Source organism: Cricetulus griseus, assembly GCF_003668045.3.
Source record: "Cricetulus griseus strain 17A/GY chromosome 1 unlocalized genomic scaffold, alternate assembly CriGri-PICRH-1.0 chr1_0, whole genome shotgun sequence".
NCBI classification, from domain to species: domain Eukaryota; kingdom Metazoa; phylum Chordata; class Mammalia; order Rodentia; family Cricetidae; genus Cricetulus; species Cricetulus griseus.
In genome coordinates, this window is record NW_023276806.1 from 189,115,627 (window position 1) to 189,143,381 (window position 27,755).

Below are 27,755 nucleotides of genomic sequence, written 5' to 3' on the forward strand. Positions count from 1 at the left end.
CTCTTTCAGACTGGATCAATTTTGTGTAGTCCAGGGAGCCCTTATACTAACAGTTCTGTCTGCCTCTGTCTCCTGAGTGCTGGGGTTAAAAGGTGTGTGCCACCACTGCCTGGCCTCTATGGCTAACTAGTGTGGCTAGCTTTACACTCTGATCTTCAGGCAAAGCTTTATTTGCTAGATCATAAACAAAGTATCACCACAGTTGGGACTTAGAGTTTGGCTTCACAGGCTGCATGAGGGTGACACTGGTGACAGACTGGGACACTAACACAGCGCAGTGTGAGTCTCCATGTTGGCTTTCTGGGTGTGGATTGCTAGCCCTGCTTGTGCTTCCCCATGGGGTTGTCTGGCAGCTCCTGAAGCAGATGCCTGGGCCAAGAGGGATGGAGTGGATAGTGTCTCCCACAGCATGCAAGGAGAGGGCTAACCTGCTTCTCTGTACACTGGTCGCTGAGCTAATGAAAATGTCACAAGGAACATTGCCTTTGGATCCTGGGGGCAACCACTGCAGAGGCATGGGAAAGTGCCCTGGAGACAAGAGTTTCCTTGGGACTTGCCTGTCACAACCAAAAAGAAAACTGTGCATGGAATGGAGATTCCATGAAGAGATCCCAGGACATCCCAGAGGAGGGGGAGATTAGAGCATTCTGGGTAGGGGTAGGAGGAAAACAGACAGTGTACGTGGGATTCCTTGGCCCACTGGCTTTTCCCATCAGTTTTTTTTTTTTTTTTCAAGACTCAGCTCAGTATAAGAGTTGGAGAAGGGTGGATTATAGGTTTGCATCATAATCTTGAGAAAAGTATCTGGAGCCCTCTGAATCTCTACTTTCTCAACCCTAAAAGGGAATGTTTGTGACAGACATCATTGCTACTGTGTAGGTGATGGAGAACTGTGGTACCATGTACTAGTTACTATTACTGCATTTTCCTTATGCAGTAAGTGACAGTCCTAGCAGGGACAAGCGGGAGACTCACTATGAGGCTCTCCAGAGGCACAGAGACAGTGAGACGGGTTTATCAGTAAGCTGGTGAAGCCGGAACGGGCAGAGCCAGGATGAATGAGTTTCAATGCTGTTGACGTCAAGTAGATGCCATGGCCATGAGGCAATCAACTGAGTAACAGTGCAAAGTTTGGAAATTTGAGGAGATGACGTGATGAGACGGTGTTGTCCCAGTAATGGAACGAAGGCAGGTGCAGGAGAGGCTCCGGGATGTGCGTGACAACTCGGAGACCAGGCAAGGGGCTAAGGGAGTAGACGGCATGAAACTCAAAACACAGGATTCAGAAGATGGGAGTCCAGGAGCTGGGCGGTGGTGATGCACACCTTTAATCCCAGAACTTGGGAGGCAGAGGCAGGCGGATCTTTGTGAGTTTGAGACCAGCCTGATCTACAAGAGCTAGTTCCAGGACAGCCTCCAAAGCCACAGAGAAACCCTGTCTCGAAAAACCAAAAAAAAAAAAAAAAAAAAAAAAGAAAAGAAAAGAAAAGAAAAACTTCAGACTCCCATCTTTTTTTTTTTTTTTCCACAAGTGAGCACATTGGGAAGAGTCTGAACTGGTCTGATATATTTCCTCATTTGTAAAGTGGATTCCTCTCTCTCTCTCTCTCTCTCTCTCTGTGTGTGTGTGTGTACATGTACTTGTGCATGCAGAGAGCAGAGTTGGAAGTCTGATGTCTTGCCTAACTTGTTTGAGACAGGGTCTCTCACTGAACGGGAAGCTAGGCTGCCAACAAGCCAGCCTCAGTGATTCTTGTATCTCTGTCCCCACAGAACTGGGTTACAGGAGCACGTGGCTGTGCCCCACTTTGTAAGTGGGTCCCAGCATCCACATCCAGGTCCCCATGCCCACCCAGGAGCCCTCTAACTCACTGAGCCATCTCTCCACCTCATGGATTCTTTCTTACTCTCCCCATTCACTTTCCTGATGGTGAACCTGTAACTCGGCAGTTTTCAAAGCAGGGGCTATGATCTGTCATGAGTTTATAAATTCAATTTAAGGGGTTAAGACCAAAATTTAGAATGTCACCATAGCCAGGCATGATGATGCACACTTGTAATCCTGTCACTAGGGGCTGAGGGTGGGGCAGTCAGGAGGACCACTGAAATTTAAGGTCGGCCTGATCTTACACAGTCAATTCTAGAACAGCCAGGGATGTACATTCTTTCTGAAACATAAGAAAATAATGCTGAACCACAGCAGAAAAATACAAAACCCAAATAAATGAATAAGTAAGTGAATACATACAAGGGCATGGTGTACACACGTGCACACACAACCACATATGCATGCACATACATGAGCACACACATGCAAACATGAGCACACATATACACACGAGCACACACACACAGAGCACACACACATACATGAGCACATGTACACACACGAACACACACACACACACACACACACACATACACACACACACTTCTGTTTCTGATCTGTGGTGTGCTACAGTAAACTAACACTGATCTGAATTATACATTACATTTCTCATGGTGGGAACCAAAGTTTGAAAAACAGAGCTGTAACACCTTGGTGCTGCCAGGAATGCCCACATGTCTTGTTTGCCTCAGTTACCCCATTTTCACGGGCTCCTCTATACAGTTGGAGTCATGTAACTCTGTAAATGTTCCTCAGAGGACTGGTCTCCCTCACAACATAAAGGTACAAGTCCCCCACCATGGGCATTGTCCCTGCCTACATTCCCTTCTGCCCTGGCAGCAAATACCCAGGGGTTAGGCCATCTCTGAGCTAAGTACAGGCACCCCCAGTTTAGAACAGAAAGAGAAGCATTCAGTTAACTAAATATCAGAATACAACACCTACATTTTTGGTATAAGTGTATCCCAAATACTGAATGAGATACACTAAAAAAATTTGTCATTGTTTATGTGGAATTCAAATTTAACTAGACACCTGTATTTTTTTCTGGCAGCTTTAAGTAAGTAATAAAGAAGGAGCAAACAGGAGGGAAAGTTAGAAGATTAAGACTTTAAAATGCCTCCAACTAAAAAACTTTGTCTTTAATATGATCATAAATTAACAGCTGTATTACATTATGCAAATTTATGTTAAATTATTCACTCTGTCATCACGCCCCGGTAAAAACTGTATATATGACATTTAGGGGAAAAATGACATCTTCTGATAAGAGATTTTCTCTGCATCTTGGTGCAGCTGATTACCTACACCCTCCCAAGAGGTCCTGTGTAAGTGACTCACAGAGTCTCTGATGGTCTAAGTCCCTGGAGCACAGCCCCAGGAGTGGTGGTTTCTACTGTCAGGTGATGCACAGCCCTGCCCTTTGCCCAAGAATGGCACCTCCTGGCAGTGAGCACATGGGCTCAAGGGGCATGCCATGGAGGAGGGGTTTATCTGAGATCTGTCATTCTGACTTGGAGCAGTCAAGGAGAAGGACATCTCTAGTCTAATGTCCCACCATCTGGCTAATTTAATGCTCAAGCAGACATATGTACATGCTTAGTTTCTTAGACAGATGCACTGGAGTGGATCATTTAGAGCAGCCACCTTCCTGAAGGTTCCTGGTATATCCCACTATTTTTAAAAATAATTTCTTTTTTTTTCTTCCATTTCGTCTATGTCTGTCTGTCTGTCTGCCTGTCTCCTTGAGACAGGATGTCAGAGAGCCTAGGCTGGATTTGAATGAGCTATGACACTGAGAATGGACTTGAACTTTTGCTCCTCTTGCCTCTATTTCCTGGGTACTTGGATTGGTGTGCCTCTGTACTTGGAGGACGGTTTCTTAAAGTCCAGGCACTGCTTGTGGAAGAGGTGCCCAGTTCTGTTCTGGAAGGGAGAGCAGAGCATTGCAAAGGGAAATATGACCTCGATTAACCTGGTACCAAGTAAAGCTTGGAGGACAGAAAGAAGCCAGATGGCTGTCAGGAGATTATAGGATGCCAGGCCTGCTTGGAAATGGTGGTGGGCAGAAGTAAGCTACAGGGAGGAAGGCCGGAAAGAGGGCCTAGAACGATCTGGAACAGAAAGCAGTGGTGTTGAGGAAAGGTTGCAGGGATTCTCGAGGGTGCTGATACTTGCCATCCTACAGACACAGACCCTCACTGTTCTAAAGCTGCGTGGGCTCAGGAGGACGAGGCAGGCTTCACAGGCCTTCTCAGAGAGGATACTGGTTTCTCAAAGCACACAGGCAAGTGTGCATGGGCCTTAGGCCAGGAAGCTACAGTACAGTGTGATTCTGGGCAGCCTCCTAATGTCCTTGCCCCATTTGCTTATTTACAAAACAAAGGGATGTATCTCAGTTAGTAGAGTGTCTGCCTTACCATGTGTGAAATCCTGAATTCAATTCTTAGTCACACACACATACACACACACACCCAAGTGTGCACCTTCAAAGGGGGATTAGAGTGAATGATCTCTACATTTTTCATCTTTTTTTAAAGGTTTGATTTACTTATTTATTTATTTATTTATTATGTATACAACATTCTGCTTCCATGTATATCTGCACACCAGAAGAGGGCACCAGATCTCATAACAGATGGTTGTGAGCCACCATGTGGTTGCTGGGAATTAAACACAGGACCTCTAGAAGAGCAGTCGGCGCTTTTAACCTCTGAGTCATCTCTCCAGCCCACATTTTTCATCTTTAATCACCACCTACCCAACTACTACTGACTACTGCTGAGCACCCATGTCTGGGTGTGGTGAGGCAGACAAGCATAGGGAACAGCTTCCTGACAATGCTCCTTGTAACCTATCAGGCTGCAGGTACACCTCACGCCAAACAACGGAACGAGTTCCCCCTCCCTTGGACACGGATGGAAACCTCCCCTTTCAGGAAAGACTTCTAATAAAATGCATACCCGGGTGTGTCTGGGTATGGAAGGCAGTGGACCTGATGTGTCTTACATTGCTTTTAAGTGCATACACACTCAGGCAAACTGTATCCTCTGAGTGACTTAGGGAGACCTTCCTGCTTACTGTATACGCCTATGCATAGCTGGGCACATGAAGGGTTTGAATCAGATGCATCACGGGAAAGAGCAGAGATTTACGAATTCTTCCTTCTCATAAACCCCACCAAAGGAGATCTCAAGCAGTACTAGGGTCCTTTGAGTTTCCTCTCTCATGTGGTCTGCCGTCACTCTCGAATGTGCCTGCCCTCCTATCTCCCTGACTTGCTCGATTTCATTGCTTTGAATAAAGTTTCCTCGATACTTTACAATCTGTACGCATCTTTATTTCCATTATTTGATTAAGATGCCAAGAACCTGGCAACACCCGTCCCAGACCCTGACCATTGGTGACCTTGACGGACCCAGCACTTTTGAGACAGTCAGGTTCGCCTAGGGCAGACAAGCAGAAAAGGCTTCTACCCTTGAGAAGGTGTGCAGGAGGGGGAGGGGAGGAAGGCAAGGGAAAGGAGGGGATGAAACTTCGAAGGTAGGGGTTTCTTTCCTCTTTGAAATGATGAAGGCAGGTATGTTCCAGGGGCTTGCTTGGTCACGGGCTGTGCCAGTTAAAAGGGTAAGGGGGTCTAACACCCGAGCATGGACCAAGGGGAGGTGCTGGTTTCTGGAAACATGGACCCATGATGTCTCACCAGCATGGACCACTTCTGTCTGAGGCTGGTCATGTGCAAATGAAAGACAGAATCTGAAGGAGACTCTAATCAGCGAAGCCTTTGAGAGCTGACTTAGGAGGCCAGGAGCAGGAACAAGGGGTGATACTTGCATGTCTTCCTCAGAAGGAAGATAAGCAAGGCAGGAAGGTCACTGGCTATAGTGTAGATGCCAGATGCAGACTGGGTTTGTTTAGCTGAGTTAGGGTCTGTGTCAGCCTAGCACTTCACAGAACACCAGTCAGACACCATGGGCCCTATTAAGTAGGATTTAAGGAAAATTTTGAGGGACAGGGAGAAAAATGCAACTAGATACAGTGACAACTGACAGGCTCGGCACATAAATTATTCCCAGGGGAAGAAACTGTCTGCCTGAAACCCAAAGGACAGGATGAATAGAGGAATTCTTGAAGGGGGAGATTTTACATAGGAATAAAAGCTAATAATACATGGAAGTATCTAGAGAGATTAGTTTTAAGAGACCCAAGGGTAGACAGGGAGAATGTAAATTTGCCAAATGTTAAGTAAAAAAGAACCCATTTCTAATCAGCTCAGGTTTGCTTTTAAAGATCTATTTATTTATTTTTATTGTGTATATATGTATGTGTACTAAGTTTATATATACCAAGTGTGCAGATGTCCTTGGAGGCCAGAGGGCATTGGTTCCCCTGTGACAGACAGTTGTGAGCTATTTGATGTAGGTACTGGGAACAGAGCTCTTAACAGTTGATCCATCTCCCCAGCACTCCTTTTTCTTTCTTTTATAAAGATTTGTTTATTTATTATGTATACAGTATTTTGCCAGCATGTATGTCTGCATGCCAGAAGAGGGCATCTCATTACAGACGGTTGTGAGCCACTGTGTGGCTGCTGGGAATTGAACTCAGGACCTCTGGAACAGTAGCCAGTGCTCTTAGCCTCTGAACCATCTCTCCAGCCCCTCCTTTTTCTTTCTTTTGCTGTGTACTTTTTAAATCTTGTTTGATTAGTTCGTTAATTACTGAACAAAATGTATTCTTTTACTGGTAAAGACAAATGTGTCTTCACTTACTGAAATTTCCTTGTTGCCAGGTAAAGAATAATTTTTTTTTCTGATGGCACCCTTTGAGACTTGGTGGCAGCAGAAAGGGGACATCCCAGGCAGGAGAGGAATCAACTCTGGGGATTCTCCAACACCCTGTCATGAACTTGGCTGCCACAGTGGAAACAGAAGCCATATGTGAGTTTGATTGCAAGCCCCGACTTTTGACATCTGCTCTCACAGGACAGTGTCCCCCAGACTTGCTGGCTATTCCCAAGATGGCACCAGGGAATTGTTCAGGGTTCAAATCAAGTATCTGTCTCTCAGTTTAGTTACTACATCCCCAGGCTTCCATTTCATCTTAGTCTTTACAATGAAGTCAGAACATAGAGTTGGTTGTTAGGATTGCCTGGTACTTGTGCTCCTGACTGAGAGCCTCTTCCATCAGATGCTTTGAGGAGACTTCCTTTTATCCAGGATTCTTGGCTAGCAGGGTCGACTTCTTACAGCAAGGTCAGATTTATTTAGCACATAAAAGTGATTATGAATAATTATAATGCTCCATAAATGTTTACTGTTACTCAGGAGGTGAGAGCCATCATTAGCATCTTCCAGGTCTACAAATCTCTCATTTGCAGCTAAGCTGGGGACTCATCAAATGAGATTTACAGCGAAAGGTGAAAAGACTAGAGGGTGGGAGAGAGACAGAGAGCCGGCTCACCCCTCCGCCCCACACCAGAATACCATGTCTTTGTTCTTAGCTGCGGTGGGGACCTGTGATGGGACACCCCTGTGCTCCAGTTGTCTTGCCGTTAAGAGGGAGAAATGGGTTTCACAATCCTTGAGTTGGTCACAGACCAGGTGACCTCCCTTGGGTTTGGTGTGTTTTTTGTGAGATGCTTTCAGATAGGGGCAACTGCGGGCCCTGTCAGAGCAACCATTTGTAAGGCCTTGCTGGACTTGTAGCTAGCGAGATAAACTGGGCGTGACCACCACACAGCCTCAGAAAGCTTGCTGCTTCCCAACAACCTGACCCAGGGCTTTCCTAAAATGCCACGAGCAACTCCAATCAACACAAGGTGTTTATAAAACCATTCCTGTCATTGACCATGACTCCAGGTCATATTATAGATCTTTTGGCACAGATCTTCACCCTAGCTGTATCATAGATCAGCAGGGGCTTTTCAGAAACCCAGGTGACAGGGGATGTCTTCCTGTATGTGTGAATATATGTTTCTCTTATTGGTTGATGAATAAAGCTGTTTTGGCCAATGGACAGGCAGGATGTAGCCAGGCAGGAAGCATAGGCAGGGCTACCAGACTAGAAGAATTCTGGGAAGAGGAATGCAGAGAGGAGTCGCCGGCGAGATGCCATGTAGCTGCTGAGAAAGCAAGATGTCCAGGCATCACAGGATAATACAAGAGCTTGTAGAAATAATAGATTAACAGCTATGGGTTAATAATTAAGAGAGAGCTAGTCAGTAAGAAGCCTAAGCCATTGGCCAAAACAGTTGTAATTAATATAAGCCTCTGTGTGTTTATTTGGGACTGAAGGGCGGTGGGACTGGGCAGAACAGAAACCATCTACACCCAGGACTCACTCTGGACCAACTGAGTCAGAAGTGGACCCCAAACACTGCCATTTTTATAGCTTTTGAGGATATGGACATTTCTGGCTATTCTGGGGTCTTGATTTGCATATGGGGCCCAAGTGGTGGCAGGAGTGGGAAAAGGCCTACACAGTTCTGGGGCTGCTAGCCATCTGAAGTCAGACTGTACTGTGTTGAATGGCTGTGTAGAGTATGTGTGTTAGTTTCCTGCCACTGTGACAGTTACCTGTAAGAAGTGACTTAAAAGGAAGGATGAAGGAGTAATTTTGGCTCCTGGTTTTAGAGGCTTTAGTCTGTGATCATTGGGCCCTCTGGCTTCCCATATGGTTTGGTACAGAATGGTGGCAAGGCATAGTAGTACATGGCAGAGGAAAGCTACTCACATGGTAGCCAGTAAGTAGAACAGGAGGAGGCTGTTCACTTGTTCTCCATGACATGCTTCTGTCAAATGGGCTTCACTTTCTGCTCTGTACCATTGCCCAGCAATACGTCCAAATGATGGGTCCATCAGAGGCCTCGTGGGCCAATCACTTTCAAATAGCATCATTGGCTATAAAGCAAACATTCAACACACAAGCCTTTTGGGGGCCACTTCATTGGCAAACTGTAACAAACACCAGATCTTGGTTTGCTCTGGCCAGAGAATCTAGAGACTTGGTGAGGCCTGGAGGTCCTGTGTCCTTTGGGGTAGAAGGATGGGGGCTAGGGTCTCAGGGTTCTGGGCCACCCTTCCCTTCCCAAGCATTTTCCAGGCCTTCTCTACACTGAGACAAACATCATTCAGTGCAGTCAGGGGCAGGCTGGACAGTGAGAAGGTGGCCTCTGACTGGTAACCAGGAGGAGGATGGAGAGAGCCTTCTGGCAGAGTTGCACAGTGCTGAGTAGAGGATGTGTCCCTGGTAGTATGTGTGGGGAGTAATGTGGCTCCTGTATATGCTTAATATATGTAACCACAAACTCAGTGAAATCCAACCGTAGTGTTAACTCCCAGTGGGACAGACCCCAAAGAGAAGGTGGAGGAGAGCCAGAGACCTTTCTATCAAGAATGAGGCAATACCATCCACACATAAAAGTTAGAAAGGGAGTCCGCAGGACTGGAGAGATGGCTCGGTGGTTAAGAAAGGGAGTCCACAGGATGGCTTAGCAGGAAAAAGTGCTTGCTGAGCATGGTGACTCCCCGCCCCTGAGCACAGGCCACACAGATGAAGGAGGAGAGCAAGACACTACAAAGATGCGCGGACAATTTGATGACGATGATGGTGACGATGATGAGCAAGAAAGGCTTCAAGCAGAGTGTCTGTTGAAGCAGAAAGCAGTCCTAGGACTGACTCTCAGCTTCCAGAATGTTTTTCTGGGTGTGGGCGAAACATCCAGGTTCCTAGGGGCAGAAGGGTGAAGCCGCCTGGGTGCCACTGTTCGCTTCATACCACCACAGGCCACTCAAAAAGAGAATCCAGGAACTCAGAGAGTGGACCACAATGTCAGGAAAATCACAGTAAACCTAGGACCTCTGTGGTGCTGAGAAGCAGGATGACTGGGAGGATGGTGCTAGAGTGTCTGACTGAGGGTTGGGCTCCTTGTCATAGATGAGCATGGGCGGGGCTGCCCCAACTGCCTGACAGTTGGCTTTTCTGTGGCTCCATGACACTGAAGCACAAGCAGCCTCAAGCTCTGCCCCTTGGAAGTCCCTCTTCTCCAGTAGGTTTACAGCAACCACCATCTACATAGTCACTAGAAACACCAGAACCTGGAGGAGCAGCCACGGATCCCCAAACGTTAGACACTGCATTGATAAGCACAGTTGGTATAAGTCAAGAGATGGGAAAGCCAGAAGGACCCTGACTGGGTCTTTCCCAGTCTTTGGATGCTGTCTGTCCTCTGTCAGGACAAATCTTTTGAAAACTTGGTTAGGCTGTGGCACTCCACTGTGCATTCCATAGATGCTCTGTCCTACAGTGTTTGCGTCCACACTACATTAAGTAAAGGACATGACCTTGGATCAGGCAGCTGACCCTCATCCATTCAGTTGAGGGCAGAGGAGTTAACACTGCTGTTTCCTGGAGAAGCAACCCTGTCTCCAGATGGTGGCATCAACTCCTTTGTGAGTTTCCAACTGCCAGCCTGCCCCACAGACTTCAGACTTGCCAGCCCCCACACGGCGCGAGCCAACTCCTTAAAATAAACCTCGTTCTCTTCTTGGTTCTCTCTCTCTCTCTCTCTCTCTCTCTCTCTCTCTCTCTCTCTCTCTCTCTCTCTCTCTCTGGAGCTTTTCTTTCTCTGCCAATGCCACAGGCACCGTGACAGTTCTGACTTTGGGAAGTTCTTGTGAGGACCAGGCTAGTGCTTGTTTGCAAATTAAGGAGCTTGGGTCTTCCCTGAGAACGTTCAGTGCCATTAGTATTGGCAGCAGAGATGGCATCCATTCCAATCCCCCCTTTTACAGATAAGGAAACCGAGGCAGAGAATGGATGGTACCAGCTTATATGTACGTTGCTGATGCCATCACAAATGTGCCACATGTGTTAACTGAGTCTAAGTGACAATCCGTGAGCTACAGAATGTACCTATTCCCATTTTACAGAGAGGAAAACCAAGTAGCAAAAAGGTGTGTCATGTCATGGATCTGGTGATGGTCACTCAGTGTCCTCCCTGTGTTCTCCTGGACATGTGGGACCAGTATCTGGCTCTTGGCACTCCCACCTGCTTGGAAGGCATACTCTTTGCTCTGGTTCAGTTTGGTGGAATGTGATTGGGGGCCTGGGTACAATTTGAGCTTCTTCTCCCTGTTACCAGCCAAGAGTCCCAGAGAGATGCAATGATGCTGCACCTCAAGCCCAAGAAGAGTGGGGTTGCAAACCCAGTGACTAATGGGAGGGAGGGCCAGGATCCCAAGCTATGCATTTTCAGGAAAAAGTTTTTTTTTTTTTTTTTAAAGAACTACAATCCTGAACTATCTCTTCCTTGTTGGTTGCCTCAGGTTTTATGTGTTTTTGAGACAAGTTCACACTGCTTAGCCCAGGCTGGCTTCAAATTGAAGATCCTCTTGCCTTAGCATCTGGAGTACTAGGGTTCCAGATGTGTATCGTCACTGCTGACCCAGCTCACCTCTTTGTCAGTCCCTGGAGTCAGTTACTCAGGCAGTTCAAACCCTTGCCTGCCACAGAGAAGGCGAGGAGGTGCTGTCTCCCTTCCAGTCCTCAGTGACTAATTACAATATCTAGGAGAGGAAGCCACAAGGTAACAAGAGTCTGGGTGGCTCTGGGTGGCTCTCTACCCCTTCTAGTTCATAGCCAGGGGGAAACGAGTTCCTTTCTCATCTCAGTAACAAGAAGCCTGGGCAGGGGGTCTGTGCTGTGCTCCCTACAGCTCCTGTCCCAGTTTGGTCCCAGCAGGAGGAGGCCAGTGGAGTTTAATTACATTCTTCCTATAGGAAACATTCAAGAAATGAGCCTTTGAGAAACAACTTGTGCTACCAAAGGGAGTGGGGAAAAAAATCAAATTAAGCAAGTGAGGAACAGGCATTGCCTCCTGTGTCCTAGAGAGCCAATCTAAATATTTAAACGTAAAAGACAGATTTCTAAACGCTCAGCTTCATAAACCTTCCACACTGCATGCACTGGAGAGTCAAGCATCCCTCTGATCTGGAATATTCATGGGCCTGGACGGGCGCGCTCATCTAGTTGGTGTTTTCACACATGCCATGTTCAGTTATGAAACTTCTAAAAAAGACAACACCATGACACAAAACATAATGCTGCTCACAGACCTAGGGTGAGGGGGAAACAGACTTACCAGAAAGTCCGTAACAGACAGTTTGGAAAGGCTCCTTATTCTGTGGTGATTCTCTGTCCCCCCATCCCATCCCCATCCCTCTACCCCCCCCCCAAGGTACTAGAGGACTGGGCAGAGCCCCAGGCCAAAACTATGAATGTGTTAGCTTCCAGGGGATACTCACACCATATAGAAAGTCCCTTGTTCTGGAACCATCAAGCCTGACTGTATGACCTCCTGTGTGGGTGATTGTTACAGATAGCCCAGGTTCCCACCTTTCCTTGTCTGGAAGGTTCTAGCCATCACCTGATAGGTCAATGTGATACTCCACAGGAGCCCATGGGAGCATAGCTGTCTGACTGTGGGGACCACCCTGTGCAGCCTCTTTGGTCTATGTCGCCTCCCTCATTGGTGGCCCTTGTCTGACCTGAGTAACTCCGTCCTCCCAGGAGCACTAGGTAAAACCCGGTTTTTACCTAGTGCTCCTTCCTGCCAACCCCATCCCAGTTCTGCATTCCATCTGCCTCCAGCTGGAGGAGGAGGGCATGGCATCTCCCAACACCTGCATCTCACAGGCCTGGTGGGTACCGGGTGCTGTTGTGGGATCTGGGCTGGACCAGTGGGCCTGGCAGAAGCAGTTTCCTATTCCCGTGGGGCTAGCATCCTGGTTGGACTTGGTTCTGGTGGCCCTGCCAGAGAAGTGCAGGCTGAGAGTGGATATTATGTTGAGGCAAAATGGTGGCATTCTGAGTCTGGCGGTAGTTTGGCAGAGGGTCTTTTGAGGACCATGAGTTTTCAAATTCTCACCAGACTTGGCTATTTGGAAACGTTTGTGTAAACCAGCATTTGTCAGAGGTGTCCAGGGAAGTCAAAACATGAAGTTTCCATTTATTCTTTCATTTCCAAAGCTAATTGTAGGGAACAAAAATCCATTCTTTTGATATGCACAATAATTAAATAGAAGAACCACTTGGTTCAAGTGTAACTCAAGGCCAAGTGGAACACTGAGCAGCACCCGTGGCTTCAACTGGCTCACATTTATTTTTAATTCCTGCTTTTCTGGATTGCTGTGAACTGATCCTACCTACCATCTTATATTCGTAACAAAGCCCAGATCCTCTAGAGCCCCAGGTATTGAATATACAACACTCTAAATTGTCACGGGAAAGGCACATAGCTAGGCTGATTGGTGTGCCGTGGTCCTGGGAGGGCTGTTTCTTCACAGGTCACTTCTCTCTGTTCTCTGCAGGGACGTAACAGGGGTGGGGTAGGGGTGGACTTGGAGCTTTCATTGCCAAACATCCAATGAGCAGAAATGCTACACTTGCTGAGGTGGGGCAGCTCGGAAAATCTGCTCCTAAATCCTTCCTGCCCTTCAACTTGCCTACTGTCTTGCTTATCTCATAGTGTCCAGTTACAGGGTCTCTGGATGGTTGGGGCCGCTAGTGGGCAGTGAGCCCCCAAGTGAGGCGCGGGGGGGGGGGGATTCTAGATCTCTCTGGACCTGGGGAACGGAGCTAGCTAGGACAAGAATGAAAGGGGAAAAGAGGGAAGGAGAGAAGACAGACAGTCCTGTGGGCACCGGAGGAGACGGCAGTGGGGAGGAGGGGAGAGGCAGGGGGAGGGGGTAGGAGGCTGCAGGAGGCCACAGTCAGGATGGGTGAATTTCCCAGGGGTTACTGTAGGGGTAGGCACTGGACAGCTGCAATGACTACAAAGGATTTAGGAGTCCTGGGTGGTGACAGAGAGAGGCTGTGGGCCCCTGAGAGGGGCCGTCTACCCTTCCCTTCTGTTTGTGTAAAAGCCACGGGGGGTAGTGTCTCTGACACCTGGTCCACGTTTGCCGGCCACTCTGGGCTTACGGACTCATGAATTGCCCACACAGAAGTATCTGTGGCCTGTGTTTCCCTCCCTCCAGAAACTGTCATGTTGGTGGCAGGGGCCCCAGACGATAATTTCTAAGTCAGAGCCCCAGGCACACTCCCAGAGAGACCCTGGTTTAGGTTTATACGTATGAAGATTCCTCACCCAGCACTCATTGTTGGGGTGCTATGTTCTTGGGTTAGAAGCTCCCAGAAATGACAGGGAAGGAGGCAAGCTGAGGCTCACTTCTAAGCAACCCCCTCACCCAGGTTCATGTGATACTAAAGAAATGGTATAGGGAAAACTTCCGTTCTTGACAACACGTGTGTGTGTGTGTGTGTGTGTGTGTGTGTGTGTGTGTGTGTGTGTGTGTGTGTGTGTGTAGGCCTCAGGCCACCAGGACTACTGGTTACAGTGATCAATTCCTGGGCAAGTTTCAGGGCCAGATTGAGCACCCTGCCTGAGGGGAACACCGTAGTGGGCACATGTTGAATGTGACAGGTCTCCAGTTTATACAATTATACTGCACTCTGCTAGCCATCTTTGTCTGTTTTGAATATGGCTTCAAATCAACCTGAAGCCTGCCCTCACTTCCCATCAGAGAACTACTTAAGGAGGCAAAAAGACTGCACGGTAAATTCGGTACTAACGGACTTCCAAGATGTATGAGGATGAAATGAGTTCCTCAATATTTTATCCCCCACCCACAGTGACCGGCATCATCACTGGAATGATCTAGAAACCATCAAAATTTATTCACAAAAGGCGAGCCATTGTAGAACCTCGAAGCCTTCATTGTCATTAGGAAGAAACACACTGAGCAGGATTTACAGCTGAAGGGCCTGGCTCTTACCATGTGAGCTGCTGACAGACGTCAGAATCTAGAGTTCTCCTTGGAAGCCATAAGAAACACAGAAGCTCAGGCCCCACCCAGTTCAGCCCAACAGGATCTGCAGTTTAGCTCCATCGTTCCTATGTATGTTAAATCTGTGTGTTTGTTGCAGTGTTCCAGTGTGTGTGTGTGTGTGTGTGTGTGTGTGTGTGTGTGTGTGTGTGTGTGTGTGTGTGTGTCTGTGTGTCTGTGTGTCTGTGTGTGTCTGTGTCTGTGTCTGTGTCTGTGTGTGTGTCTGTGTGTGTCTAGAGGCCAGAGGTTGATGTTTATGCGTCCTTTGTTCCTTTGTAGGAACCCCTGTCTACTGAGAGCCCCACTCCCATCCTGCTTCCTGTGTGCCCCTGGATGTGATCCTAGCTGGGAGACTTTTTCTCCCCATAGTAAAGACAAATTTATGTTAGTCTATCTAAATAGTTTTCAACCCAGTGCTCCCCCTGTGACAAAAGGACACATGTATTTATGAAATAGCTGCTTGTGGCTAACAGCTATTTTATTTTTGAAACCATGGGGTATGTTTGGCTCTTTGAGATCCACTGGCTGCTTCAAGAAGCAAACCCCCGACTCTGCTCATATTAAGCAGCATGAGCTAATCAGCCGAAAAAGCCAGCGTGCAATGTTCTTTGATCCTTAAGAGAAATAGGAAGAGGAAGATGTGTTTTAATTAGATCTTTATAATGTAACAAGGTAGCTGTTGGAGAGTTTTAGGGAGTTGATCGTCCTTCTAAGTCATGACTGTGTTCCAACTCCCCTGAACAGAGGCTGTATATCAGTGTCGTCCAGTTTGTAGTAAATTTATAACTGGGTTCTGCAGAGCAGATTTATATCAACAATTAAGCAGAAGGAAAATGGCTCATAAATTTTGGCTGGCATAGTCCAGCACCAAAGAGGAGGAAGGAGAATGGTTTAGCCAGATCGAAAATTTCAACATGAAGTGATAAAACTATAGCAAAACAATTGAAAAGGAAAGAATTACATTTTCTCTCTTATCCTTTAACAATTATATATTGGAGTACACAATGACACATCCTTATGACCAAAGCCTGATTAGAAAGCTGAAGTGCTTTTTGTAGTCTCCTAAGAAGATGAATGGAATAAGCCTTCCCCTGGCCTCTGCTATAACTTAATGAATGTCCACTCACTTCAGCGTGACCAAGACAACACGGGGGAAAGATGAGCTCGACAAAAGGCCCAGTGATTTGAGAAGGACAATGCTGTGGTCTGAATGTTTAGTCACCAGGATTTATGTCTTGGGATTTGGTCCTTCATTTTATATGTCGATGCTACTGGAAGGTAGAGCCTTTGAGGACTTAGGCTTACATGATGTAATGAGGGCAGTGACCCTAAAATGCTATGAGTGGTTTTTATGACAAAAGAAACAGGAGCTAGGAAGTGGTTCATTTGGTAAAGTGCTTGTCTTCCTTTAGTGCATGAAGATCTTCGTGTGGCTGCCTGGCCCTGACTTAAAAGGCTGGGGCCAGCAGCGTATACATGTCTTCCCCGAGTGGGAAGGTGGAGACAGGGCTCACTGGCCACAGGTTAGCTGAATTGACCTCTAAGGTCAATGAAAGACACTGTATCCAAAAAATAAAGCTGAGGGAGATGGAGGAAGACACCCAACACTGATTTCTGACCTCCATAGGTGTGTGTGTGGGTGTGTGCCCACATGCATGTGCGCACATACACATGCAGACAAACATACACACAAAAAAGAAAAGGAACAGAGACCAAGCTAGCATGCGACACTCTCTGCCATGTCATGAAGCAACAAAAAAGGCCCTTGCCACCTGCCCAGCACAGACTCTGGTACTCCACTTCTAGAATGATAGTGAAATGAACTTCTTTTTTTTTTTTTTTTTAAGCTGTCTGTTCTCAAGTCTTTTGTTATAGCAACAGACTGAGAGAAGGTTCTAAGCCAAAGGAAGAGAGGCTGAACTAAATCCTCAAGACAGATGATTTGGAAGAAAATTCATGTGTCTAGAAAGAAGGCTGGAGACACAGACATCAGGCAGATTGTAACTTATATTTACACTGGAACACAAACCCAACCCCTGTAAGGAGAGAGGCAGCTGAAGCCAAATGGGCCAGAGTAGGGAGCAAGAGAGGGAACATTGCCAGGTAGAAGGTGAAGGTTGAAAAATATGTAGACATTCCCCAACAACAGGGGTCGTGGGATGGGGGGAGCTACGTATGAGTTAAGTTGTTTTTGCCAAAAGTGAAACTTTGGAACTCCCGACTTTCATGGCTGATATATCACTTCCAGATTGGTAAAGGATGCACTAAGCAGCAGGAAGCATCGAGTACCCCTGAGGAAGTCGCAGGAAGCAGCCACACCGTGTGTGTGTGTGTGTGTGTGTGTGTGTGTGTGTGTGTGTGTGTGTGTGTAAGAAATACACAGCAGGCAGGTGGCCTAGGTACTGTTGGAGTCATGGTACTGACTTCCTAGAGCTGGTCTGAAAAGTTCTTAGGGAAGGAAAGCATGGGCTCCTAAATGGAAATCGGAAAGTGGGAACTCCTAATTTTGGGAACCATGGATTCTTTTTTTTTTTTTTTAACTTTTTATTGATTCTTTGTGGATTTTATATCATGCATCTAGATGTCACTTATCTTCCTGTCCTCTTGCCTCTGCCCTTGCAACCTCCCCCGACAACAAAATTTAAAAGTAAGACTGAACAAATAAATAAAAAATAAAACAAATCTTGGCATGGAAGTTTCAGTGTGGCCCATCAAGCCACACAGTTTACCCTTTAGTCCATATATCTTTTAAGTGTTCATGGCAATGAGGCATTGGTCTGGTTCGAGGCTTCTGGCTTCTGCTACACCCTCCATACTGGGCCCTCCCTGGGTCTCCACTTGGATGTCCTATTGGTGCCTTGTGCATGGGGAGCCTGCAGCTTTGGATTTGTAGGTTTGGAGGACCATGGATTCTATGCCCAACACTGGACATGTTTTGGTTTGATTTTTTTTTTTTTTTTTTTTTTTTTTTTTTTGCTACCCAGAATCATTCATCCCACTTCCAGTAACAGGGTCTTAGGGAATCTACCCTTCTACCCATTGAAAGGCTATGAGAGGCCTGCCTTCTTTAACTACAGAGATGGACAGGTGACCTCATGTTCTCATTGTCAAATCAGGACCTCATGTTCTCATTGTCAGGGGTTGCTTAAGGGATCTGTCGGAGAAGCAGTGAGCCTTCAGTGTGAGCCCTGCAGAATGAAAGCCATGCTTCTCCATGCTGGGCTTGCACCTGCTTCCCCATTTTCCTAATACAGAGGTCAGAGTGGCTAGAGATGCAGCTCAGTGCTAGAGGGATTTAATGCTAGCTCACTGGCTCAAGAATCAGCAGACCAGAGATGGGTACTTACTATGTCACAGTTCCAGGTCAAGGCAGGAGTCCTCCTACTGAAACTCTCAGCCAGGGGCTCTGTCAGTCAAGAACCTGCTGCACAAGCAACAAACCTGAGCCTGGCTGTCTAACACCTATGTGTAAGGTGTAGCAGCTCATTGCAGAGGTGTGAGGATCAAAGCCCAGATCCCAGAACCCATGAAATGCTGACTGGGTGTGGCAGCTTACCTATAATTCCAGCATTCAGAAGGTGGAGATGGGGAATCCTGAGAGCAAACTGGCTAGACAGACTAGCTACATAGAGACTCTGTGTTCAACTGAGAGTCGCTGCCTCAATGAGTAAGATGGCGGGAGGCTGCCAATCTTGGGGTCTTCACATGTATATGAACACATATACATACATGCATGCCATATAACACACAACTCGAGGAAAAACTGAAGAGTACATTTAAAGTAATAATGAGAGAAAACACGAAACCCCCTCATGTCCCTCATTTAATTCACACTGTTCAAAATCTAGGTGACACAGTGCACTGAAGTAATGGGGGGGGTTGAGAATGATGAGTGTGTCCAAAGGTGCTGAAACCAAGTGACAAGAGAGCAACTGGGCACAGGGTTGGAGCATTTTCGTCAATCTTTCCTGATGGGAGCCAGCCTCTGGAGTTCACTGTGCCCCGGAGTCTACCTGGTTTTGTTGTTGTTGTCGTTTATATTTATTTATTTGTGTGTGTGTGTGTGTGTGTGTGTGTGTGTGTGTGTGTGTATGCTCGCACACGTGTGCGTGTGTCACCGCTAGAGTGTGGCTATCATGTGGATAGTGTGAGAGCTGTTTTTCTCATTCCATAGCATAGGTTGGTGGAGGAGGATTGAACCAGTTCATGAAGCTTGGCAGGAGGTGGCTTTACCAGCTGAACCTTCTCAACTGCCTATCGGGTGACATTTTCTACCATTGCCTGCAGCAGTCCCAGACGACACCATTTTTTATTGTGGATGAGGATAGTGACTCTTCCCACATTCCCAAAGGGCATTACTGGAGGAGAGAAGGTGTAGGGAGAAGGGACAAGAGCCAGGATCCAGCCACTTGAATCACCCAAGGGGGCCTGCCCTCTAGAACTAGGCCAGAGCACCCTGTACATAGGGAAAGTCTACAGCCACAGAAACTGGCATTAACTGGCACTCAGGAGGTGTTTGTTGAATGGAAACCAGCAGGAAAATTACAACAGAGCATACTTTACATGCACATTTTCGGGAATATTTTCAGGAAAATACTTATGTGTGAACAGCTAATCTGCATTTTCATGTCCTGACAGATGGCCCATATTAACAGAGTTCTGAGTATAGTAAAAATAAATAAATAAATAAATAAATAAATAAATAAGAGAAGAAGAGAAGAAAAGGAAAGAAAAAGAAAACCTACAAGTACTCATTGAGTGGGTACCACGAGCGAGGCCACACAAGGAAGTGAGCTCTCAGCTTATCTCACTGAAAAAAAAAAAAAAAAAAGCCTGGAGACATTTCCGTTTGTCAAAATGTCCCTAAATACTGTCCATAGGAAGAAAATGACCCTCAGGACTTCCATAGGTAGGGAAGAGCATTCCCCGCCCCTTTGGGAGATGGTTCTAGGTCCCAGATGTCCAATGCTGTATTCTCAAAATGACCTGCATCTGCACCTGTGGGACTGCTGATCAAAGGTGCAGTCCCCTGGCTGGGTGTTGGTGGCGCACGCCTTTAATCCCAGCACTCTGGAGACAGACAGGCGGATCTCTGTGAGTTCGAGGCCAGCCTGGTCTATAAAGCTACACAGAGAAACCCTGTCTCACTCCCGCCCTCTCCAAAAAAAGTGCAGTTCCCTCCCAGCCTACATTTGCAGAGCCAGAACTTCCACAGTCAGAGTCCCTGAATCTGCATTCAAATCATCTTTCCAGTGGGCTCAAAAGCTGTGCCTGGTACAGTTTGTTTGCTCATGGATCTCCCCAGTGCTTGGGGACATTGAGTACAGCCCTATGGGAATTGGCCTTTTGGGGAAAGAAGCCCTGGTCCTAGGCTCAGAGGCTGAAGGAGGCCAGGGGCTGGTGAATTGGCATCACCATCCTTGAGGTCAGGGCCAGTTCAGGCCATGGTAGAGGTGAGGGCATGTCACCGGATTTTGTGTGGGAGCATTGCTATGCCCACCGCTTCATACCCAGACCTGATGCAGGTTGTAACTGATGAACCTGGTAGGGTCCCCTGGGCTTTGCTACTGTCTAGATGACACAACAGTCTAAAACTAATTATAGCCATCTTATGTGGCCCTTGGGGGTTTCCTTTGGAAGGGATACTGCTTAATAGACTATTGGCTGGTAGGACCCCTCAGGGTGAAGATAATGACCCCAGCTCTTGGAGCATTTGCACCTTTCCCAAGCCTCTGTCATACGCACCACACCACAAGATACTTCGATGTCCACTTCTTCATTTAACTTGGCTTCAGACTGAGGACTTGCCTCCTCTCTGCCCCCTTCCTCAGGAAGGCATCTTCCCTAGCCCTCAGCCATGGGGCTTTGGCACACTTGATCTTGGAGCTAGAGTCAATTTGCTTAGGCATATTGGTGTCCCTAGGCCCTGACCACAATGATTGGCCATGGGTGGACAGTGACCTCAGTATTCTGATCAGAGCGACCTTCAGTCACAGATCCTATTTGGTGGTGAGGAGGGAGAAGCATGGGGTCCCAGGCTCTCTGGGCAGGCTTCCCATGGCTTCCCAAGGACAGTGTGGCTAAACATGGGGCCAATAAGAGGAAATAGCAAAAACTAAGGTCAGAAAACCTAAGGCCTGAGGGTGTCTTTGAGGGTTCCTAAATATTTTCCTGAAGTCTCATTCACTCCCGAACTGAGCAAGGTTTTGTACCTATAAATACAAATGTTTGTTTTTGCTAAATCAGATTGACTCAGAGTTTTGTTGCCTGGCACTAAAGATGACATGAGACACGCTGTAACGTACCTTATCATGTTTGGCCCTCTTCTCCCCTGATCCTCAAGTGGAACCAAATATTAAATAACTACTAGAAAGCACACTGAGACAGGTGGTCGGGCTATCTGGATTCATGGTTTGTTGCGACTCCATGCCCAAAGAATATTGATTAACGGATCAATGTCAGTAGGAGGAAGCCCTGTCCTGCTCACATTTTAATCAATGACTGGGATGAAATGGGAGGAGACATGGTTAGCAAGTCTCAGATGACACAAGCTGGAGGAAACACTAATACGACAGATGGCAGAATCAAGATTCAAAATTATTTTGACTGAGTGGAACAGTAATAAGGAGAAATACAAACTCTTGCATTCAGGCTCAGAAGATCAGCCTGTATAAGTAGGGTGGGGAGACCCGGCTCAGCAGTTGTCCTAACATCAAGGAACTTGAAGTTGGCCACACTGACTCACATGGAGTTAAACACTGGGGCAATTAGCAGTTTAGTTATTCAGCTTTCAAATGTTTATAAAGTGACTTGGAGAAGAAAGACTAATTTTGCCTCTACTTCCCCAGGAGGAGGCAGGACAAAGAAGTAGACTTTTCTAGGAAGTAGTTTCTAGATCCTAACACTTCCAACAGTGGAATAAGCTACGCTCCAAAATGGTTGGACTGATGACATCAGAATGTAATGGACAAGATTGCACTGTGGGAATTTTCTTATTTAAAGTGCAGACTTTTAAAGTGATCCAAGACAATGCACACAGCGGCATCCCGAGAAAACCACCAGGTGAAAAAGCAGCCCTTAGAAGGCTGCTGCTATCTATTACAGAGGGGCCTCATCCCCAAGGAATCCCCAGACTCCATCGGGGCTTGGGGCTCCCAGCCCATTCTACCTTCTTGTCCGGGTTCTGCCTCCTCCTCTTCTCTCTCCTTCCTGATTCATCTGGCATCCACACCTGCCTCTGGACGCGGCTACCTTGGCTGACTCCCTTTCCTGTCTTCCTCAGGGAGGCCGCCCCTCAGTCAGAGCAGGCCATAACCAGACTCCTTCTCAATGGCTGCCCTGTGGTCTCCCACTCCTTCCTGGGCCTCTGCAGGCTCCCAGAACCAGTCTCATGGACTCTTTACTTTCTGCTGAATGCCCCATTTTATGTGCTAGCCCAGAGAGACGGCGAAGGTGGGCGTGACCTTATTTTATCTTACAAACTGAGAGTGTGTTTTAATGAGTTACTAAGCAGAAGTTGCACCCAATCCAGCACTGTGGGTGCCTGAAACCGGCTGTACTCACGTGTTTCTCCACGAAGAGGTCCACCTCCTCCAGAAGCCTCTCCTGGCAGTCAGGGTGGGTGGCCAGCAGGTACGTGATGAAGGAGAGTGTGTTAGTGATGATCTCTTGGCCAGCGATGAGGAAGAGGAAGGCCTGGCCCACAATTTCATCCGTGGTTAAAGGCTCAGGCATGGATGCAGGCTGGCCTCTTTGGGGAGGGTTCACTGGACACTCGCTAGAGGACAGGGCTTCTTTGACCATGTCAAAGTCTTCCACACCCACAGAGCTTGTGGAGTGCCGGGCATCCAGCACCATCTGCAAGAAGTCTCTCCGCCTCTGAGGACGAGAGAGGAGAAGGCACGTTAGAGCCACAGAGTGAGGCTGGAGGACGAGGGAGGTGGAGCTTCTGTACAGCTTATTAGGAACAGGGTCTTGTCACTTCGTTATCTGAGATGGTGAGAACCTGGTAGTCACCCGAGTGACCCTCCAGACAGCAGTGAGGGGCAGACAGATGCCCCGGTGAAAAAATGAGGCTTCTTTGCCGTTGTACAGACTCACGGAGCAACAGTAGAACGGTTTAATGCATGCAATTTAATAAATAAATGATGGCGGAGAGCAGAGTCTTTCCTTATCTACACTGTGTGCGTTGTGTACATCTGGAGTCTTCAGACTCTCCTTCTGTGGTTGTTTACAGAACAGTCACCTAGCTGTGAATATAGTGACCCTGCTGAGCTCGGGAACATCAGAATATAGTCCTCTTACTCATCAGGGTCTGGGGACCCAACCACCTCCTTTCCCTTCCCCTTTCCCTCATCCCCCCAGCCTCCAGTGACAATCATTTTCTATTTCTGAGATCAGATTTTCAGCTCCCACATACCCAACAAGCACGCTGTGTTTGTCTTTCTGTTCCTGGCTTATTGCACTTAACATAATGTCTTCCAGTTTCTATCCATGTAGCTGAAGCCAGCAGATTCCATTCTTTGTATAAGGCCAAATAGTATTGTAGTGTGTGTATGTACCATACTCCCTTCTTCTACACTGGTCCAGGCCATTCCATCCAGGCTGATTCCTACCTGACCCCACAATGTGCTTAAAACAAAGCAAGTTTTAGAGCAGTCAATACAGTGGGATCTCATCCTTTAAAGACAGTAAGTGTACAATCTAGAGAACTCTGGCATCAGTTACACCTGCATTCAGCAGATCCCTAGAGCAGGCGGAGGTGGGAAAACCAAGGTCTTTTAGTTCTTCTGATTAGCACTTTCCGCACGTTTGTACTATTGGCAGAATTGAAAATGAGAAAACACCTGATGAAGTCAGAACACACGTCTACTGTTTACCATGCAAGGACACAGTGGGCGGCTGAGAGTTTTCTCACACAGTAGACAGTCAACAGGATGGGATGGGGGCATGGAGCCGAGAGCTGGCTTGTCTTCAAAGTCCCCAGACTTGGCAGCCTGCTTCCTATGGAGTCCTTTTTTTTTTCTCTCCAGTAATCCTCAATCTCCTTTGAGTGGTTAAAGCCTTCTTATGGCTTCCCCTACCTTCCTTATCAGTAATTTGCATATCCTTTACATTTTGACTACCGCTAATTCTAACTCTGAGTGTTTACCCGCTGCTCTGGCATTCACAAAGTATCTTCCCAGCACATTCCCTTCTTTGAAATGTCCTTTAATGTGATGAATGACAACCAGGATGTTGCTCTTTTCTGAAGTTTATGGGATTAAAACAGCAAGAGGAGAGAGTATCAGAACCTCCGACAGGAAAATATTATAATTTCAAAGTACTTTCCTAGTTGCAGCGTTTTCTCAATTCATTGGCTTCCGATTTTCCGTTGCATGAATAATCGATGCCCCACACATCAGCAAGTAATTCCATCTTTTAAGTTTGTTGGCATTTCATGTGTGGCTTTCTCTGCTCCATGAGATGAAAAGCGACCCCAGGGTGAGACCCACCCCTCTCCCCACACCTGTGCCAAGTGTTGCACTGAGCGCATATTAAACACAAAATAGAATCTTCTACAAATCGGAATGTAAGGCGGCAGATGCCCTTGGGGAACGGCGCGTTGGGTTTGGTTTCAACTGTTCAGCTGCCGTTTGGAGTGGGAAGCATTTGCTGATGAACAGGTAGTGACAATCAAAGGTGTGTGCTGGGAGCCTGGCAGGGTTACCACTAAAGGTTACAAACACGCAGGCCAAGGAGGCAGGCTCGCTCTCCACTTCCCACCAGCCTCTTCACACTTGAGCAGCAGAGACAAAGGCTAAGCCCGTGCTTCCTCGACATTCCCCGACCCTGCTCATTTTGCTGTCCAAACTTCCCAACTGTTATTGGCCAGCACCTGGGTGGCAGTTGCGGTGCCACTGCTGAAATGTCACAGGGGGCACCAAAGATGACACAGGGAGAATGTGACACCTGAGGCTCCCTGGGTGCCTGGAGCTGCCTGGAGAAGCAGAGTGTACTCTTAGGCCTCATGGCACAGTTGAGCCCCTAAGGCTTGACTGTAGCTTTTTTTGGGTGCGGTGGGGATAACAAGACGGCTCTCAGCTATAGCCACACCATGTATTTTTCCAGAAGCAGCATGGTGGCTGGCATTCTCTCCTCTTATCCCAGCCCAGCCAGGCTGCTAAAACAGCTGGTGAAGTCTTGTAGAAATCTGTCTTAACCACCAGCTAATGAGGCTAGGGGAAAGGGCCTCTCTCTAGGGCTCATGAGCTAGGGAGGACTATTAGTGCAGATGGAATTCTTTCATTCACAGGGCATCATGGAGACCATGCGAACGCTGCCCATTTAGGATGGAAACAGGGCTGGTTTATGGTTGTATCCAAGAAAAATACATGCCCTGATAGATGTAGGTGTCTAATCCGCCCATCGGCTAGAGCTTAGAAAAATATTTACCTTTTAACATCTGTGCAGCATTTTCACTGTGCAAACACACATCTGTTTGATGGAATGTATACAGAGTTCAGATGGGTTCTAAGTGAGTTTTCTTAGTAACTGTATAGCTTTGACTTGACACCGGCAGCCCTGGATTTGTGGTTGGGAGGTTTTTCTCAGATCAACTCATTGTTTGAAACAAATAGCTGTAAAGTTTATAAAAGGAAAAGCTTGAGGCAATCCCAGTAATTGGCTCTTTAATAACCTCTCACCTCTTAGTCACTCAGAGCAACGGTTTTTGAATTTTCAGCCTGGTTCTCCAGTGGGTTTCAGGCGTGTGTGTGTGTGTGTGTGTGTGTGTGTGTGTGTGTGTGTGTGTGTGTGTGTGTGTGTGTGTGTGAGAGAGAGAGAGAGCTCTCACAGGGCAGCCCTTTGCAGCAATGGGGAGGTTTGAAAATGGTTCTTTATTTCTTGTCCTTTAGGCATCTTCCTCATGGCCCAGAAACATATATTTGAATGAAACTGTCCTGTCTTTTCTGTCTGCTTCAGAGTGGGACTGGGTATACCAGTTGCCCCAGTTTTCCCCACCTCTAAAGGCATTCAAGTGGAGCTGATGGTAGTGTGGGCCAAGGGGTTGAGAGCTTGTATATACTCCCCTATACCTTCCCTATCCAGAAAAAGTTGCTACACAGTCCCCAGGGTGTGTAGCTGAGTAGGACAGGCTGCTGCCCAAGGCTTCTAAGTGCATCAAGCCACTAATTGACTCGGATTTCATTCTAGGCCAATGCCTTAACCATCAGGCCTCATGAATCCCTCTGAGCCACTGTCTTTGAGAAAACCCTTTTAAAGCTTCATCTTGCTCAAGGCAGTTAAGGGAAAGCCCCTTTAGTCCTTTTTTTTTTTTTTCAATTTAGTAACTGTCTTTAATGCAATGAGACCATTAATGGACAGCTTTAACATGGGCAGGAGTATCTCCTGACGCTGGGAGATTATTTCTTACGTTGAAAATGCCATCTACTTAGAGTCAAATTCAACCAATATTTACTTATCTCTACTATGTGCCAAGCAGAGTGTGAGCCTGTAAGGGACAGAGGAAACGGGGGAGCATGCCAAACAGAGCAGGGGCCCCAACCACAAATTTTCTACCAAGAATCTGTGTTGAAAAAGAGTGTGGGATTGATTGACAGTTGCCCAAACTTCTTGCTAATATTTATGCTATTCATGTTATGAATCCCCCATCTTGCTACTTTTCAGCAGAAAGGCTGTGTTCATGAAAATTGCATGAGACGCTTACTTAGAAAATTTGGGGATGGGGTGGGGCTATTGCAACCTGTGCTTGGGGTAATTTCTAGGTTGTGTGAGTCAGTTCAGGGGCTAGCATTCATTCTACAGCTCACATCAGGAATGGGCACATGATGGGGGCTTCTCCCTACCATCCATCCCTTCCCGCCCTCCCTCCTGCTGCTTTCTGTTGGCCCCGGAAAGCTCAGAATGGGAGACTCCTATAGGACAGCTCCATGTGACATGAGGGCTCGGGAGGGTGGGGAAAAGAAAGAGAGAGTGATGCCAAATTAGGTTCCATTCTGTTTCCAGGCTGCATCCTATTAAAATAGTTACCTCTTCTGCTGCTTGCTGGTCCCGTAAGGCAATCACGTTCCTAATGAGTTTGTTAAAAAAGCCATTCAGTTCATCTCGGTTCTTATTGGGCAGAATCCGGGCCAATGGGACCATTATGGATGGAAATGATACTTGAAAGAGAAAAACAAAAGTGGCATTGAAGGGGGAGTGATAATGAGCCGGGGCTATTAGACTCCTGTTACTAGGAAGCAAGTGCCAGTCTTGAATGGGAGTCACTTGGGAGGCCCGTCTTCCCTCCAGACTCAGCGTTTCTCATAGCAGAGTTTGATCTGGCTTGAGCTCTGCTCTCTATCCCATTCCCTGCACACAGTAAGCCCTCATTATGTGCCCGTGCAATAAAGTGAGTCCTTATGTGTACCTGGCCTTGCAAACCCAATTTCATACTTAGAAACCCCTATCTCCAATCTCAGATGGGAGCGGTCTTTGCAGTTCATCAGGACAGAATAGGTGACTGGCGGTATGTCGAGCCTTCACAAAGAAGTACATCTACTTTATTAACTTTCTGGCCATTTGTATCTGTCTTTCTCTGGAATAAATGTCCCCACAGCAGTCACCTGAATTGTCCCTAAGACATGCTGCTGCAGCTTCTGACAAGGATACTCCCCTGTCTTGCAGCCTGGGTTCTTAGGACAGGGTTCCCTGGATCAAGACACTTAATCAAATCTCCCTAAGAGAGGTTCTGGGCGCAGGGGTGAGGCCTTGTCACAGAGGCATGCGACTACTCAGACTACAGCCTGCCAAGGAGGCTTCACACAACCCTCTGTGTTGAGTCAAGCTGCAGACAGTAGATCCCAATGCTCGCACTCCTCAGCCTGTTTAGAAGTTTAGAGAGCAGGGGCCTTGCTAATGGAACCCCTTGCCTCATAGGACAGAGTGTCTGATGGCAGAAGGTGCATGGGAGGGGTAGCCTTAGCCCCAGCAGACCC

The 27,755-nt window shown here is 47.2% G+C and overlaps 1 protein-coding gene across 3 annotated transcripts in view; it reads right to left on the reverse strand.

The window, feature by feature from the left end:
* Positions 1 to 27,755, reverse strand: part of Tbxas1 (thromboxane A synthase 1) — a 220,928-nt gene that overhangs the window by 45,692 nt on the left and 147,481 nt on the right. For all 3 annotated transcript variants that reach the window (XM_035450475.1, XM_027391510.2, XM_027391508.2), the window contains 2 exons: positions 26,809 to 26,939; positions 22,342 to 22,656 (listed from right to left, as the gene is read on the reverse strand). In XM_035450475.1, the coding sequence (XP_035306366.1) occupies positions 22,342 to 22,656; positions 26,809 to 26,939 (446 nt within the window). The remainder of the gene's footprint in view (positions 1 to 22,341; positions 22,657 to 26,808; positions 26,940 to 27,755) is intronic.